The 18,717-nt window shown below is 40.7% G+C and overlaps 2 protein-coding genes across 2 annotated transcripts; one reads left to right on the forward strand and one right to left on the reverse strand.

Annotated features, from left to right (window-relative positions):
• Positions 1-248: 248 nt before the first annotated feature.
• LOC116199421 (transcriptional corepressor LEUNIG-like) lies at positions 249-8,113 on the forward strand. Its single transcript, XM_031529762.1, has 15 exons — positions 249-413; positions 2,848-2,852; positions 2,978-3,075; positions 3,184-3,293; positions 3,689-3,784; positions 3,988-4,083; positions 4,241-4,408; positions 5,095-5,304; positions 5,706-5,829; positions 5,926-6,035; positions 6,135-6,284; positions 6,816-6,971; positions 7,053-7,169; positions 7,580-7,786; positions 7,952-8,113. Exons 1-15 carry the CDS (start codon positions 249-251, stop codon positions 8,093-8,095), a joined length of 1,956 nt encoding a protein of 651 aa, XP_031385622.1. The 3' UTR covers positions 8,096-8,113.
• Positions 8,114-9,824: 1,711 nt separating this feature from the next.
• Positions 9,825-17,566, reverse strand: LOC116200183 (ABC transporter G family member 32). The gene is made up of 24 exons (XM_031530934.1): positions 16,926-17,566; positions 16,316-16,436; positions 16,120-16,208; positions 15,946-16,030; positions 15,705-15,864; positions 15,526-15,602; positions 15,387-15,440; positions 15,140-15,230; positions 14,745-15,046; positions 14,387-14,668; positions 13,976-14,292; positions 13,740-13,900; positions 13,554-13,657; positions 13,101-13,251; positions 12,909-13,028; positions 12,736-12,827; positions 12,310-12,642; positions 11,948-12,238; positions 11,654-11,737; positions 11,426-11,559; positions 11,109-11,336; positions 10,838-11,009; positions 10,485-10,739; positions 9,825-10,367 (listed from the first exon to the last, which is right to left on the reverse strand). Exons 1-24 carry the CDS (start codon positions 17,207-17,209, stop codon positions 10,095-10,097), a joined length of 4,260 nt encoding a protein of 1,419 aa, XP_031386794.1. The 5' UTR covers positions 17,210-17,566; the 3' UTR covers positions 9,825-10,094.
• Between the last annotated feature and the right edge of the window lie 1,151 nt (positions 17,567-18,717).

The following is an 18,717-nucleotide window of genomic DNA, read 5'->3' on the forward strand; positions in this document are numbered from 1 at the left end:
GTAAACAGTCTGTGTCCCGAAGGAGAAATGGCTGCAAAGACGGGCAGTTGATCTGGATATTCGAATTGTTATTACCGACGTTTCATTCACGGGATGGATATATTTGATTTACTGATTCCATTGTTTATGCTAATGCAGTGAAACATTGAAGACATATGTGGAAAGTACTACGATCTCCTTCAGGAGAAGGCAGCGTACTCGCAATGTGCCTCGAATTATGATCCACTGATGGAAGACGATGTCGATCGATGGAATTGGGCGCGGCCAGCCATTTTGAGACCAATAAGTTGACCCTGCTCCACCAAGATCAAGTCAATGGGATGGAGATTAAGACCAATGGCGGGAATTGGATTAGTGCAAATCCTTCCTCAACCGCTTCCTCTTTCATAGTCATGTCCGGAGATTCTTTCCCGGTAAGTTCAATTTTACAGCATCGTCTGTTTAACATAATTTCTCTTCTTTGTCATGGCAGTTATGACAGGTGCATAAATGTCACAGATCGATCGAGCCACAATATGTACATTGCAGTGGGCCGAATCTTATAAGATTAACCTAAGAGGTCGAGGTGATCTGAAAGAAATATGATTAATATGCCTTCCTGCCAAAATTTATGTATGTTGATGTTCACACCGTAAAAATCGTGTGAAGAAGCGAAAGTTTATATCTTTCTTCTTTTCTTTTCTTGAGGAAAACCCATGAAATTGCTTCCCCGGAAATGACATTCTTGCCAAATCTTGTATCAATCTATGAACTTTATATCAATCCAAACAACCCCTAAGTGACACGTAACTAAAGGTGAAATAGCTCGAGAAACGATCAATTGATGGAAAAGAGAGGCACTAATCACTTACCAAAAAAAAAACAGAGAGGCACTAAGAAGTCTTCACTTTCACGATAACATCTTGATAAAATCATTTATCTGATATATTTTCACCGCACGACATAAGGTTTATCAATTTGGATGCTTGTGGTCACTAAACATGAACATGGTTAACCCAAAAGAAAAACACACACACTCAAACATTTGTATGGTCTTGCTATAAGGCATGTCTAGGTCCCCAGTCCAATAATGTTATATATTTGACGTGTATATATATATTTTTAGGTGTGTACCATAGCATTTCAGCGCGAATATTCTCCATTTATAAGACTCGAACTTATGGCTTTATTTAAGAGGAAGTGTCGAACCGCTTGAATCAACCATGTTAGTGTGTTGATTCAATTTCCTCTTGAATTCTTGAAGCGCGGGGAATACCTGTCATTTCAACTATAACAATTAATTAAAAAAAAGGAAATATATGGGAAATCAAACTGTCCTTTTTCGTGCACCATTTTTTTTGCCTATAAATATAGCCGACGAAGACGAAAGGAAAACAAAACGAAAGCAGAGATAGAGAGAGAGAGAGAGGGGGGGAGAGAGGGGGAGAGAGAGAGAGAGAGAGAGAGTACCAGACTCGCTTGACCTGCAGGGCAAGCTTCTTCTTCCTCCTCTCCGTACTGGGTTGGGAAGGAAATGTGACTCTTCCGTACAGTAATTTCTCTCATCACTGTTCCATTAGCTTCGTAAAGGATTCCGAGTGATTTTCAGCTTTGAAAGTTTCAGTTCGTCGACGACACACCGCCATGTCTAACACCAACTGGAAGGCCGATAAAATGTGAGCTCTCAATGCTGGTTTGCCAGGCTCTGTGATAATCTCTCTTCTCTTGGCTTGTGATTTGTTTGCCTCCCTCTTCATCTGTTTCCATTTGCCATGGTAGTCTCAGTGTTCTTTCTTTCACGTTGCATGTTTCCATTTGTACTCAGATTCGGTCTCTGCTTCTAGCCATCAAACATTTGGCAGAAAAACCATATTCTTTTTCACCATAAAGCTCTTGCTAAGCTCGCTCTTTGAAGTTCACTCTCTCTCTGTCCTGTCCTCTCTTTGAATATTCAAGATGTTAACTCTGTTGCTAAGGAGATTGGAGGTGTGGCGGGGTTTTGTTTCTTGAGCTTCTCTCTGTTTCATAGTAGAGTTATGGAGATTTTAAGATCATTCTATAAGCCGTCATTGGGTTTTCAGATTAAAAAGGAGAATTTCAAGATTTTTTTTTGGTGGATACAAGAATTTCAAGAATCTTTTTTGGTGTATAGAAGAATTTCAAGATTTTTTTTTTTGGTGGGTACAAGAATTTCAAGATTAGAGGTTCTTGATAAGCACAAACAACGATTCTTGTCTCTCTCCTAAATCTTGTCCCAGTGAAGTATGAACTACTAGATTCTTTGTTTTCTAATAACAAGATAGAAGCCAAATCCGAATCCATGCACTCCCAAGGCTGTGGAACAAGGTTATCCTGTGCCCGGCAAGTTCGAGTGGCATTGTCATGGACAGTGCATTAACTTGAATTCGAGCCCACAACTACTTGGATTGTTTTCTAGCTTGTTCCGTTTCTCATATTAATGGAACTACGGTACTTCCTACTTATTTGTCTTCCTGGGGTTCAAATCAGAATCTTGGATGTGGGTCCTTGTTATTGGTGGGTGGTTCTGCTAGAATATTATATTAGGAGCACAGGACTTGTCTACAGAATGTAGGATTTGTGGCTTGTGGCGCTTGTCTTTGTGGACAGAACCTTGCTTGGTACCAATGGAAAAATTAACGGATCAGACATATCTTTGAGATATGGCCTTGCCCCCTCTTCCTTGATAAGAGATTTTGGATCGGGTCGGACTTGTCTTGACATGATCTCCTTGCCATTGACTCCCATAGTAGACAAGTCCAACTGCTGTAGTTTACATTGAGAATGGATTGAATTGAAGGTGAGACAAATGGCAGACTTTAAAAACTCATGTTTGATTCTGTCCTGCAGTTGCAGTGATATTATGTTATTTGGAATGTTATGTTGATCTTCTATCTTGCATTTAAATCTATTTCATCCGTTTTTAGTGAAACCAGAAGAACTAGCAATCTGAATATACAGCATTTCTTCTCAAGAGCAGGTTAGACGCATATATATATGACTACTTCGTGAAAAGGAATCTGCATGAAACAGCAAGGGCATTTCAGGCCGAAAGCAGAGTTCCAACTGATCCTGTTGGTAAGATCAGAACAAACAAACTTCATGGAAACTAATAATTTTGATCTACTCATAAATTTTGTTAGTTTAAGGATTTTGAGGTTGCTCTTGCATGTGTATGTTTCTCAGCTTTCGATGTTCCTGGAGGGCTTTTGATGGAATGGTGGTCTTTCTTTTGGGATGTATATGTTGCCAGAGCTAATGAGAGAGACCGTGAGTTAGCTGCATCTCCCGTTCAGGTGAATTTCTCAACATTTCCTGGAGTTCCGAGTGGAAGCTCTGGTAAAACAAAATGTTTTCCAGATTTTAGCCGTGTCTTGTAAATGAAAAAAAGGTTCAAAAAATTGGATTGCTAATGTAGACAGCATTTTCTTCTTAAGAAACGTGAAAACTTGTATGTAGAAGATAGGAATAATATCTGAAAACTGGATTAGTTCAGTATTGTTGTCTCCTTTTCACTGGTCCAATTAAACCTTTTCTTGGGCCACTATTGTTGCATAACAATTTATAATAGTTCAAAAAACAAAAAACTCTTCATGATCAGTGCATTTTGAAATTCTCTGTTAGGGCCTTGATCAGCTTTTTGAATTAAGTTCTGCATCATGATGTCATTTGCTTTTTGAATTTCTGTTAGGGTCTTGATCAACAAACTACTCTTCCTATTGTTGGTCCTCCACTGCAATACAATTCTCCTGTGCCTTCTGTTGGGGACATCGATGCACTGTTAATGGTAACATTTTCTTCTCTATACAGAGTATCTCTCCTGTTAGTTTTTTATTATATATATTATTAATTAATTAATTAATTAGTAATTATTTTGATCACAAAATTAAATCTTGGATTTCTAGCAAAGCTTACTAACTTGTATTTTATTTTATTTTTTTGAATTAAGTTCTGCATCATAATATCATATGCTTTTTGAATTTCTTTTAGGGCCTTCGTCAACAAACTACTCTTCCTATTGTTGGTCCTCCACTGCAATACAATTCTCCTGTGCCTTCTGTTGGGGACATGGATGCACTGTTCATGGTAACATTTTCTTCCTCTATACAGAGTATCTCTCCTGTTAGTTTTTTATTATATATATTAATTATTAATTAAGCAATTAATAATTATTTGATCACAAAATTAAATCTTGGATTTCTAGCAAAGCTTACTAACTTGTATTTTTATTTTTTTTTGGTAGCAACAGCTGCTGAATAGCAATCGGCAGCAGGAACTATGCCCGCAGAACTCACCTATAAGGCAGGAATCTATGAACCAAAATGATCTCATGCAGCAAGAACAGCTTGTTACCAGTGGATATATGACTGCTGATATGAGCTATTTTAATGCCATGGTGGGTAGTGATCAGGTTAGCTCCACATTTGCACCGTTTTGCTGTGCTTCTGAAGACTTTCTTGTATCACAAATAAAAAGTTTTTTCAATCAAATTCCTTCAAAAACAACTTGTTACCGGTAAAAAAAAGAAAACTAGAGTATTTTTACTAGGCTTTCTTGTATCAAATATGGTTGATATGCGTATATCATCAAATTCCTTGATTGATTTTTACTAGAGTGATGGCGAAAATTTAGAGAAAATAAAACTGCATAAAAATTAGGGGAAAGAAAACAACTGAGTGCAGCTGAAAGGATTTAAAACCCAAGTACCATTTGTTCAGGGAGGAACATTATACCACTTCCATCATAAACACCCTTCTATCATTTTCTCCCCTTTAATAATTAATTAAGAGTTAAAAAAGTGGGAAAAGTTAAGATTGAGAATCTTATTATAATATAATATAATATTACATGTGGCGTTGTTGGGAATCCGAGGGACCAGTTTTAGTTACTTACTATCATATAATATAATATAATTCTATCATTTCATCTCAATCCATTGGTCTCTCATATATGTTTTTTGCTACCATCGATGTTATGTGGAATTTCCTGGATTGGTCATTAGAACCACTATCCTCTTAGCCATTGTTGTAAGAACAAGCATCCTCATTGAACTATCTTGGTCAACCTTGTGATTCTACTTGTTTTCTTGACATAAAGGCTGCAGAACATGAAATTGGACCAAAAAGAGAGCAGCCTTTGCCAGTTGTGAGTCCTACCATTAACTTGGATACTCCGGGACCATCTTCCAGTTCTGTGTCAAATCTACCTGCTCACCTTCTTCGGCGTGCAACTCCTGTCCCCTCAATGTCTTCGCCGGCATTTTCTGCTGATGCTACAGATCCACTAAAGTTGCCAACCACGGACTTGGTACGCTTGTTCCTAATTTGGATTGGATTTATATCAATAAAGTTTATATTACAATGCTCGACACTTTTCCTCCCTTTCTGAAAAATTCGGATTAGCATTCTTTAGAATGGTTGATAGCTTGCAGGAGTGGGTAACAGTGTCAACGTATATATGGGTTGAATGAGTCCAGCTAGATTTGTGACTGAGCACTAACATAGTGGAAAAAGTGATTGACAAATGTGAAGCAAATACAGTGCATCATAAAGCTGAACTGGAAGATGCACCAAACAGTTAGACCTATTTCTCATATTTATACTCGAGTGGAACAAACTGGTCCAATTTCGACAACCATTTTTGATACTCTTGACATTACTTTGCCACTGGAAACAGAACAGTGACAGTGATTAGGATAATATGTGCAGGCTGATAGGGATCGTTTTCTGGACGATGGATCTTCGAAGGACAACACAGGGTCACCCTTATCCCGTCAGGATGTGATTACCAGTAGTGGAGTGATATTGGATGATCATGGAAAGGGCAGCGAAGGTATGATAAATGTTTTTCTTGGCTACGTCCGATTTTCAATTGTACTTTAGTCCTTTTATTACCCTGAAGAATGTGCCGCTCTTTTTGCTACATTAGGTTTCTCTGTCAAGGAGATCTACCTTCTTCCGCCAGGCCAAAGCAAAGTTGAATGCTGTGATTTCTCTTCCGGTGGAAAGTTCTTGGTAACTGGTGGACAGGATAACAAGGTAACGTATGGAACATAGGCAACCAATTCCCTTTACAACTACAGGCCCAACCAGCCCCTTCTGGAAGAAGAGTTGTCATTTGGGTTTTGATTCTTGCAGGCAACTCTTTGGTCAACTAGATCATTTTCAATGATGTCCATACTGGGAGAACACTCTATGTGTGTTACCGATGTCCGGTTCAGCCCAGGCATTCCTAGGCTCGGTACTTGCTCTGCTGACAAGACAGTCAGGATCTGGAACATTAATCATGTTAGTTTCACGCTTTTTTTTTCCTTTTTTTACTTATCAAAATCAGTAAATGCTCTATTTGATATCAAAACAGTTTACATGCTTTTGGATGTTACCAATTTTCATCTTATATATATGACTGAGTGAACACAACTAGTAGGATCACTGGAAGTCCTAAAAATGTGCTCATTCGGGCCTTAAAATATAAGAAATCGTGAAAATTCTTGTCCCATTTTGCATACGATACCACAAATAGTTGTGAAATTAGCATCACGATAATTGTTGTCCCGTGTCTCTACTATTCAACATATTGCTTTTCGGCATTCTCCGATGACTTGTTCCTATGTCATTTGTACAACTGGCTTCACTTAACTGGAATGGCTTCAAGGACCTAAATTTTTTTCTCAGCAAAATTTTTTTACAAATTACAACCATTCCAGTTAAGTGGAGCCAATGGTACAAATCTCATAGGCTATTATGCTCAATTGACTTGATTCTAAGAAGTGTTTTGCGATTGCATGGCTGAGAAGGTGGGCTTATTTATTTTTGCAGCCGCGCTGTTCACTTCATACTTTCACAGGTCATTTAAGCCCTGTTATGTCACTTGACTTTCACCCCCATAAAGGTGATCTTATCTGCTCCTCTGATCGGGATAACGAGATACGGTTCTGGAGCATTAACAGTGGCTGTTGCTCCAGTGTTCTTAAGGTAGAAGCATGTGTACTTAGTTTCAGGACTGAAGATTTCAAGTTAAAAGCACCCAATAATCTCTGCTTTTTATTATTCTAGGGTGGTGCAAATCATATGAGGTTTCAGCCCCGGGACGGTAGGTTTTTAGCAGCTGCTGCAGAAGATTTTGTATCCTTACTCGACGTGGAGACTAAAGTCTGCAGACAAAAGTTACAGGTTAATTTTCTTAATTTGATTGGCCTGAGATGGTAATGCTTCCTTCTTTGCATAGGGCACATGATATAATATCATTCTAAAGACAACGTTTTTTGCTATGGCTCTTGGAAAAAACTGATCTGGCTCCCTCTCTGGAATGGTCTCTTCTTTCTTAAATTCATTAAATCTATCTGCTTAATTTTTCTTCTTTTTTTTATATTATATATATTTTTTAATTAATCCTTTTCAAACCCATGAATAATTTTGTGACCGACTGTAAGGTTAGTCTAGTCGAATACTGGAGGCCATGAGCTAAACAGTTATTTTCGATATTTCTGGTGCTGAGCATCTGTTCATTAAACGAACAGTCGAGATTTATCCCTAATCTCTCTCCTGATTTCTTGCATGTCAAACTGTCCATATTGTTGCAGGGTCATCAGAGTGAAATACATAAACTGTGCTGGGATTCTACGGGTGAACTTCTGGCATCTGTGAGCGATGACTTGGTCCAGGTTTGGGCGGTCGGTTCCGATGTCAAAGGGCAGTTAGTTCACGAGTGGCATAGCAGTGGGAAGAAGTTCCGCTCCTGTGTTTTCCATCCCAGACAGCCTTCGGTACTTATGATCGGCTCTTATCAGGCAAGTTGACTCCGCCATTTATGTTTCCATTTCGAGCTAATTAACCGTGTGTCTCTATGGCCAGCCAGAGAGTACGAAAGTAGCCTCTAGAGCTAATTAGTCGCCCGATGGCCGCCAAATCATCTTCCAATTCTCTTTGTTAATACAAAATTCTCGGGTTTTCAGAATCTAGAGCTCTGGGACACGAAAGAGGACCAGAAGACGTCACTCCTTGCACACGAGGACTTGATATCATGCTTGGCAGCATCAAATGTCGATGGCATCATAGCTTCAGCGAGCTACGACGAGTGCGTCAAGATCTGGAATTAGCCTATGCGATTCTTCCGACTTTTTGATAGGGATGCACGACTCTGCTTGTTCGGGTTCATGGAGATGCACGTAGTTATACAGGAACATCTGATATTGAACAGTTTGCTTTTGTAGTTTTACTTCAAACTCAGTCGACGTGTGGAGAATCCAAGTCGAATATAGGCAAAGTTGATAGTGAAGAAAAGGAGTATGTTGATGTGCATATATACATATACATGATATTTTCTAATGAGCGAGTAGATATTCATGATCATAGAAATACTTTTTTTTTATTAGGGAAATGTTAAAATTGTCGGATTCCCCAGAAATTGGCACACTAAAATTAGTGGAAAAAAAATCAGTTACGACAGCTAATCATCTTTTTTAAATACTCTTCGGATTTTTTAGTAGAAAAATCAGATTCATTAATTATTACTAATATGGAGGGATCCATAAACTTTGACGTATAAATAAGAGAGTTTTGCTTCATAGTAAGCCTGTCAGTTCAGTAGCCTCTCCAGCCAAATGGGTTCTGTGTTCCGCCAACTTACCATATTAATCGGTTTCTCGAAAGCAAGGAAGGGATTGTGAGCTGAGTCCGGGGTGCATCGGGTGGGGCGCCACAAGGAGTGTTCTCATGGAAGCTCTGGAACTCCACATGGCCGTCTTTGACGTGCTGGAGGAACTGTTGGGGCTTCATGGTGAGACTAAGGGACGTGTTTCGCCAACTCGAGCAGGTCGTACAATGGATATGTTTCGAACCTCCCTCCCCCATTTTCTCTCTCTGCCAAGCCATTGGAAAAAAGAAGGGGGGGGGGGGGGGGGGGCTTTGGTTACTGCCTTCTGCTGGTAATTGCAAGGAAAATTACATATCTTTCCTCGTTTCCTGTTCTAGAGAAGAAGAGAATGGGAAAACTTTGCCGGAATTTTTCGAAAGCAAGCCCCGGATATGTAGAAACCAAGCTGATCCACTGCCTGCCTTTGCTTTACCGGAGACTAGATACTCGAGTTTCTGTTGCCATATGTAAAAGACCTATTGCCAGCTATCTAGATTTTTCAAACATGTAAACAAATCTCCCAGACTGACAACAAACAGAGCCTGTGTCACGGGAGAGAAATGGCGGCAAAGACTGGCGGTTGATCTGCATATTCGAGTTGTTATTATGGACGTTGAGATGGATATATTTGATTTACCGATTCCATTGTGTATGCTTATGCAGTGAAACATTGAAGAAATATGTCTCTAAAGTCTCTGAACTGGAGAAGATGGTGACGAGAATGGTTCTGGGAGGCCGTGGGGTTGGAAAAAATACTATGATCACCTTCAGGGGAAGGCGGCGTTATCGCTATGTGCCTCGAAATACGATGCACTGATGGGAGATGATGTCAGTCGACCAGAATTGGGCGAGGCCAGCCATTTCGAGACCAATAAGTTGATCATGCAGACCCAGACAATGTTCATCGCAATATGGAATGTCTGCTAACCAAATAAAAAACATAAAGCATGATTGCTTGTTAGTTACCCGTGTTCTATAGGATGACTTGAGACAACCCATAAAAAATTCGCACGTAACATGAGCACCCAGCGCCGTGGTCAGGTCGGTTCTGTTTCCATACTGAGTATTGCCAGAAGCCGACCTCCTAAACCAAACCTGAAAGGACTGGTTTACGGCTGCACTGCACGGTGTTGCTTTTGGGAATCATGAAACCAAATAATGTTTGAATACCAAATCTCTATGTCAATCACGTATTGCGAAGAAAAAATGAAAGATTCGATTATAAGAACAAAATTTGGTAACAGTACATTATTGGCACTAATTTCTAGTGCAGAAAACAGCTTATCGCTAATTACTTATAACACGGACAAATCTATAAGTTCGTATAATAAACTGGTGAAAACTTGGAAGCACACGTACCTTATGTCTCCATTTCTCAGATAACTTAATCACCAAGAATCGTGTTTTCTATACAAACTTAAGTGAATTCTCTTGTACAAACTGCAATGTTCTTTCGGTCTCGGCTACCTCTTCTGGAAGTTGAAGGATTTTATTGCGAATGCAAAAATAATGGCGAATAAGATGCAGAAGCTGAACACCATTATGGCGGTAACACCCAGGAAGTCATGCCTGAACCCGAACACGTCATTAAGGAGCTTCCTAATAGGCACGAGGGTATGGCCGTCAGAGAGTTTCACGAGCCAGGGATCATCACCATACTGCGAAGTCAGGAGACCATACAAACTCCAGGCCACAGGATTTGCCCAGTAATACCATCTCCACCATATTGGGATTCTCTGAAATTATAGTAAAAATTTTAAGTCTACGAGGAAAGGAAAATATGAAGACGAACATTTATGGGCGACACAAATGAGAAAAACTACCGAGAAACTTTGTTTCTTACTAAATTTTACCTTGTGAGGAATCATAAACCCACTGAAGAGATTCCAGAGCATGTAGAACGGAGCAGCGATTATTGTAGCAACATTATGGTTTGGAGTCACAGCAGTTGTCATCATCCCATAAAAAGTGAAGTACAGCATCGTGAAATACATGAAGAACAAGTACCACACGAACTTCAGGAACGTCCATTGAAATGTGGCCATGGAGTAGAAGATGGAACAGTAGATTATTGTTTGGGTGAAAACATATGGGAACTCAATAATAACCTGCATGCAGAAGAAAAAAAAAAGTATCAAATATATGTAACTAGTCAGCTTTTTAAAAATGAAATAATCGAGTATGGACATATAGGCAAAATATAGACCTGAGCAAAGGCGAAAGGAAGAGCCGAATACATCCCCGCTGCTCTCTCTCTGTATGAGACAAATCTCTCAATAGAGACTACAGGCTGCACGGCTGTGCCGTTGGTAATCCCAATAAACAAAACTGCAGCATACATTGATCCCATTGCATTGAACAAATCCTGCTGGGTCTCCCTGTAAAGAAGCAAGGACTCTCTTATTCACATTGATTTTCTTAGATTAGCAGCGGATCAGCCATCTAAAGTTCAAAGTGCTACAATTAGCGGGAACTACCTTTTGCCACCGAATTTCCAACATATTGTCCCAAGCATCAATGAGATCACTACTGTGTAGAAGAACCGCACTGCAGTGTACTGAGGGTTACGCCAGTACGACAGGTTCTGCTTCCAGAGACAGGCTATAAACTGTTCAAAGTATGACTGATTATACTTTGTTGGGAACTTCAGCTCTCTGAAGTTGTTGCTTGGCTTGCTTAGGCTCTCCACCAGTTCTTTGTTCCGTCTGAAATCAAAAGATGGATCACAGTTAAAAGTTGAAAAAAATCAAACTCAGCCTCTCCTTTGAAAGGAAAAGAGAGGAGTAGCACAGACTGGAAAAGATATGATCTCCGGTATATATCTGCAAAGTCCACTCCCAAGCGAGTTTCTTCAGCTGTGGAAGTGACCTCGAGCATCCATGCTGCAGGATTATACCCAGGCTTGATCTTCCGCAATCCTTCAACTGACTATAATTTAGACAGATACAGAAAATTGTGATCACCCCAAGACTACCAGCAGTTATATTCAAGTCTTGAGATGAAAGACATGCATAACTACCACCTCGAAATACTTGATCAGTTCACAGGATTTGTGACCGAGTGGACCTGCGTATATGAGCTCTCCTCCGCGCTTCATAAACAGAAGCTGCAATGACAGTAATCAGCTAAAAGGATATGTAAGAACTCTACCAATACTTTATATTGGGCAGAAGCTCAAAATAGCATACTGGATCTTCAGAAAAATTCAGTGGAAAAGTGTTTGTTAGGGAAGACAGAAAGCAGACATGCTTAACGAATAAAATGGCATTCTAATTTTTAAATATTCCATTAGCACATGGATTGGAGGGAGACAGACCTCATCAAAAGACTCAAATATGTCGATGCTAGGCTGATGAATAGTGCATACTATTGTTCGGCCCGTATTCACAATATTCCTCACAGTCCTCATCACAATTGCAGCAGCCCTAGCATCCAACCCTGAAGTTGGTTCATCCATGAAAACTATAGAAGGATTGGCGACCAATTCCACAGCTATTGTCAATCTTTTTCTCTGCTCCGTCGACAGACCATCGACTCCAGGTAGACCGACCAATGCCCCCCTAAGTGGAGTAAGCTCCACTAGCTCCATAACCTCTTCAACAAAAGCCTGCTAACACAAGCTTCCTCAGAAAACAAGCTACCACGGAATCAAAAGAGGGCAAGAAAGATGTGAATTACCTTCTGAGTCTTCAGGTCAACATCTGGAGGTAATCGGAGCCACGCAGAGAACAGAAGAGATTCCAGAACAGTTAAGCAAGGGGAGTGGATATCATTTTGCTCACAGTAACCTGATATTCTTGCAAAGGTTTCTTGCTTTTTCGGGTACCCTGATACGTGTATGGTTCCTTCTACGATGCCACCGGTTTTTCTTCCCGATAAAACATCCATGAGGGTTGTTTTACCAGCACCGCTAACTCCAACTAGGGCAGTAAGCACTCCAGGTCTGAATGCTCCAGTCACGTTTACAAGTAATTGCAACTTATCTTCCATTATCCCTTGTTGTTTCAATTCCTGAGTCACAGTATTTCAAGGAAAAATTAGTTGCAAAAGCAGGACAGGAGTTTTACCACAGGAATGATATGTTTGGTAAAAGCTTATACGCACCAAAGGGACATCCACATAGTAATTGATATTGCCAAAAGACATCGAGACTGGCTGGAAAGGTAACACCATGCCTCTCTTCTTGAAATACTTCCCTGCCCAGATAGATGAGTGAGGATATTTCCTTGCATTAGGATAGAGATAAAGCAATTTAAAATGTCTTGCTCAAATACTACCTAATGAGCTGGAATGCTGCAGGTATTCTCTCAGTTCAGTTGCTATTATTTCCCCCTTCCTCCTCCGCTCTCTATCTCGAAGCTCTTCCTTGGAGATGACGGTTTGGTGCTTCCCCAGAGCTGTAGTGCCACAAATGTATTAGTACATAGAAAGTTCTATCATGAAGAACAGGAAAGAAGAGGATTGCTTACGGTTGAGGTAAGTGAGGAACAATGTGAAGAGAAAGTTGAGCAGAACTGTGTAACCAAATAAGGCACCAACACCTATCCAATACCAGTAGCTCTCAGGAAACAAACTGCGTTCTCTCAGTACTGCTTTTCCTAGTGATGAGTCCCCAGCTCTCTGCCAAAGCAAATTAAGGAACCAGAGACCTTAGTCTTGGAGCGGAACCCAAAAAAAAAGAATAATTCATTGAACCCAAACTAGTTTTGGCCTTTGCTTTAAAGGATTCAACAGTATTAATACAGATCAGTAATGATATCTATGTTCAAGTGGAGTCATCCGCAGGACATATAATTCCCTTAGGTTTAGCTGCATAGTGCTTTAAATTATTTGAAAATAGTTCCTTATGCCGTTCATCTTAGACAGGATAAATAAGAAATTCCCAGGTGGAAGTTGGTTTTTAAATGATATGTCGGTATCACCTTGTCCCAGGAATGCCCAAGAAATTCATTAACTGATGCTGCATCCTGAGCATATGCCAAAGGAGAGATCCAGAAACCCCAAATCCACCAGCTGGGGATACGATCTGCCACAATGTTAGGGATAATCAGTGGATGTACAACGTCAATAATCAAATGTAATTAACTGCTGCAGGACATGAGTAGGACCTCTAGAAATGACATAGCCTCCAAGAGCCATCACGACCAACATTGCAAAGGACCCAAAGGTGTTGGCGACTATCATATTTCGACCCAAAGATCCCATTACACGAAAAAGAGCTATAGACATTTGGTGTAGGAAAAAGAATATCATGAATTGTCGAAGAAACCTGAAAAATAAAATGGTCAAAGGGAAAGTCAATCCACGGTCAAGTCTTAAAATTCAAAGCTTTTCCAGAATTTACCTGGTAAAATTAGGATCATATCCAATTACGTAATATGAAACCCCCACCCAAAATCCAGATTCCATCAGTGAAGTCGGAATGCTTAAGACCCAGGAAGGGATCGTGTAAGCCCAACTGGGGTAGAAGTGCAAATCTCTATGCTTGTAGAGGACTGGAAGCTTGGCAACAAGCATAGGAACCTCTGTGAAGCCATTAAAAAGAATGATGACCATCGAAAAGTACAAAGCTCCAAGGTACAAGCCCCCATCGTCAATTGAGTTGTGGTGAATAGTTGACCGAAAGAAGACACTCATCGTTATTAATGCAACAATGAGGAGCTGCACAACAGGAAAAAGAATCATTAAGCAGAGCAATCTTTTGCTAACCAGCTCAGCAGGATCTACAATTACCACGACAAATGACAAGAATTACCTGTATGAATTTGAACACATAAATAAATGAGTTCCGTTTCATCAGGAGCACCTGCCAGTCGAAACTGGTCCTAAGCAGTTCTCTCCTCTTCACGCCATAGCGAGAAGTTGCCAAGGCAGCTGGGTGGTTATAACGTCTATCAAATGAAATGTCCATTTTACGAGACAAACTTTTCCCAGCAGAATACAGCCGAAAAGCTTCTGCAAATTTGCCCACAGGCACATAACGGTATGGGCGATAAGGATCAGACCAGTACTGCTCTTGGTCTTTCCTCGATGTAACCTGCATAGAGGAACTTGATTGTAGGTCATGGTCAAAGAGGCTATATGTAAAACATCCCAACCTATCCGCTGCTTACTTCTTGTAAAAAGTCTGCCACATTTTTCCTCTCCGGACAACTGAACCCCATAGATTTGAAGAAGTTCAGAGCACTGTCACGAGGCCCCTGATAGAGGATCTGTCCCTCACACAAGAGGATGACGTCATCAAATAACTCGTAAGTTTCTGGAGCAGGTTGGAGCAGAGAAATGACAGTTGTGCCATCAAGGGCATGCGTGGAGTGCCGAAGATACTTGACAATCTGGTATGTAGTTGAACTGTCGAGGCCATTTGATATTTCGTCCATGAACATAACTCTAGCTGGTCCAACTAGCAACTCACCTGCAGATCATAGAGATATAGATTAGTGAGGCAATGACCGCAGTCACGTTTGGCAGAATAAAGGCAGGGCAAGAATAAGAAAATGTAGTAGACCTGTCGTGAGCCGCTTCTTCTGGCCTCCAGATATTCCCTTGATCATTTCATCTCCCACTAATGTGTCAGCACATATGTCCAACCCTAAAATCTTTGTCAGATATATTTTAGTTCCTTCGAAGGAAATAAAGAGCTATGACTAATTGTGATGAGGCAACCTATACTTTATAAGTGAAGCTCATCAAATACAGCCATGGATACCCAAACTTGATGAACTCGAAGAATGGAGTTCCCAAAAAGAGATTACCTTCATAATGTACTCCACAACAAGGCCTGTCTCCTGTCCCCCAAGAGCTAATGACTGCACAAATTAGAAACCATAGTAAAGTATTCATAGCTATAATAGCCTCATGCAAAGGACAAATGAAATTTGCAGTAGCTAGTACCTTCATGAATATATCGAGATCTTCGTCGGGTTTGATCCCAGCAAGCTTTTCTCTTCTTGCAAGTTCCAGCAGCATATCTGAATTGCAAATACTCATTCATAAAGGTATCTATAATTAAGCCACCGAGAACAAGGTATCTATAATTGTATATTGCAGAAGCAATTTCATAAAAAACTTACCGTATTTGAAGCCAACACCTTGACAGCGTCCTGCAAAATCAAGAGTCTCCCTCACCGTCATCTCAGCTACATGCCAGTCCTGTTGACTAACATAAGCAGATGTCCTCTGTGGAATAAACTCATGCAGCTCGTGTCCATTATATGTGATTTTCCCTGAGATCTTAAGATGGCAAAGCAAATAAACACATCACTAAATTATCGATAATTTCCGACTACAATCAACTGGGATAAATCCTAGTACCTGCAAATCATCTTTGAGGCGCCCGGCAAGAGCCAGCAGTAGAGTTGTTTTCCCAGAGCTTGGAGGGCCCAGCAAGAGTGTTAATCTACAAAGACGACACAGCCCTCCTCGTCAGTCTTAAAGACACAAAGTTTAGAAACAGAATATCATCTAGTCACAGTTCATAACTGTCACCTTGAAGGTCTAATTATTCCACTAATATTGTCTAAAATTGTCAACTTGCTCCTGTCTCCTCTGTATATCTGCAATTGCCTTAATAGAGCCTGAAAAACAATTAAATAAAGTAAAATGGACCTTGACACTGCTTAATATTGACAGATTTACAGAATTAGCAATAGCTGTAATTGCAGTAGGCCCGGCCGCTGTGTACCTCAGTCATGTTGAAAATGAAGTTGGGGATGGTCGGTAGGGCTCTGCTCCCAGTATGAACATAAGCTTCAACACCCAAATTCTGATACCGAACTTCAATCTTTGGAAACTCCAAATCTACCCTGTCCGTTAAAAGGAGGGAAAATAATGACAGTAAGCCTGTTAATTGCTTGAATCTCAATCTACAAACATAATTGTGCATAGATAAATAAATATATATAAACAATTTGAAACTCTCCTGGGCCATGAAATTAGACTAAAAGGTATAAACTTTGGGACTACAGAGGATTGAAAATTGTCGCTTTAGCACTTTCACTGATCCAGCTGATGGAAAGTTTTGACAAACCGGAAAGTCGCGAACCCGAGAATCCGTGTTAACCATATATATCTGCTTTAATGAGAAATCGATTCATATGAACTGATTTCGATACTAAATTCACCGCTATGTGATGATTTCAACCATTATATAACCCGTATGACGGTATGAGAACGATGTCCTGTGTGAGATTGGAATATATCATTGCACTCGAATATCGGTACCATTTTAGATCACAAGAACTTAAAAAGGCCAAGAGGATTAGCACAAAGTCTAAAATGGGCAAAGTCATTACGCTTCAAAACGATGCCGCATCCGCTCGAAGAACTGCTCGGGATCGTGGTCGACGGAGCTGACCAGCCGGTCCAGTAGAAGCCGCTGCTCCTGCATTTCGAGCTCGCTGAGGCCGATCTCCTTGGCTCCGCCGCCGAGGTCCTTGAAGATGCCACGGCGGACACGGGCGTAGGTCGGGAGCCGCTCGAGCACCGCCCACCGGAGCGCCTCCTCGTCCTCCTCACTGCCGTTCCTGGAGGACGGGGCCGTCCTGGCGAACACGTTCTCCTCCGCATTCCACATCATACTAAGCCACCTCCCGCTTTCAAGAGATCCGTGAAGAGAAGAACGAAGCTGCTGCTGTTGCGGCTGCGGCTAACAGCCGATACCTACAGCTGCATCATGCATGATGAAAGCGGAGAGATAGAAGGGGAGAGATAGATGGGAGAGTGAGGCAGAGAGGGGAGGGGAGGGAAGGAGTAATGATAAAGTAGCGGGCGCGCTCCGCATTGTTAAACGCCACAACTAATTGTAGTCAAGGTTTGGTGGCTGAGCTTCGTCACATTAATGGCGTCTCTCTCTCTCTCTTACTCTGCCTGCTCGCTTTTCCTCTCTCTCTCTCTCTGCATAGTCTGTGAGTACGTTAAAGCGGTTGTGTAGAGGGAGACACAGAGAGGAGGACAAGGGGAAGGAAGGCTCATTTAATAGCCGCGGGAAAGACAAACATTGGCTGGTTCCTCACGCGCCCGCGAGTTCAGTTAATCACCACCCGCTCTCTAGGGCTGACACGTGTCCCACGCCAGGTCATCTTCCTTCTATTTTCCTCTGTGTGTGTGAAACGGGGTAAGCCTTCTGAACTGATGATTTGAACAGAATTGAAAAACAGAGTAAAAATTTACGTTTTGAATTTTTGCATATACATCAATCAATGTACGACATTATATTCAACCTACGTCAATTCATGTCAACTTTTTTCCCGAATGTACATATTTTCAAGCTTCTCAGTGTTACCATGTTAGTTCATCAAAATGTACGTGCAATATGTCCATACAAATGAACTTGTAATTTTTCAACCATTTCCAGTTTTTTATTTGGAACCATAGGCTATCATCGAAGATAAGCTTGAGCCTTGATGCGTGCGTGTCAGTGATCAAATTAATATAAAGTATGGCTTTGATGCATGTCAGTCGTCATCGACGGATCGATATTGATCAAATCATATGTTTTTTCTTTTGAGAACACGAAATGCTAGCGGTATATTTCTTTTATTGATATGTAAGCTCATGAGACTCCTTCATTTCGATGCCATCTAGGGGTGTTTGGGTCCGGGTACTCTATTTTTTTTACAATGCCCGGACCCTACCATGTAAGGGACATATTCCAAGATTTGAAACCGGACCCTATCATGTTAAATCCTGGACTCGAAACATACCCGGAACCTGTATTATATCACAGGTTTCGAATACCCTGTTGAAACCTGTAAAAAAAATTTCTCTCTAAATAAAATCGAAAATTTCTCATTCATAATTAATAATCACGCAAAACAGAATGTCGATATAGATTTAGATTAATCCACAATACATTGGGAATGGAGAAGATAGCAGGCAGCTGCTAGGTTTGGAGAGCTCAGATTAAAAATCGAGAAGGAGAAGGAGAAAGGGGAAAATCGAGCTCATATTAGATTTGGAAAGCTCAGATAGAGAGAAGAGAACGATGGGGTGGGTACTAGTTTGGTAAGGATTGGAAGCTGCAAAGCAAATATTGACTGGCACACCCTACAGTTAACCATCCCTAGCAACTGATCTTCTCATGCA

This window comes from Punica granatum, chromosome 3, assembly GCF_007655135.1.
Source record: "Punica granatum isolate Tunisia-2019 chromosome 3, ASM765513v2, whole genome shotgun sequence".
NCBI lineage: Eukaryota > Viridiplantae > Streptophyta > Magnoliopsida > Myrtales > Lythraceae > Punica > Punica granatum.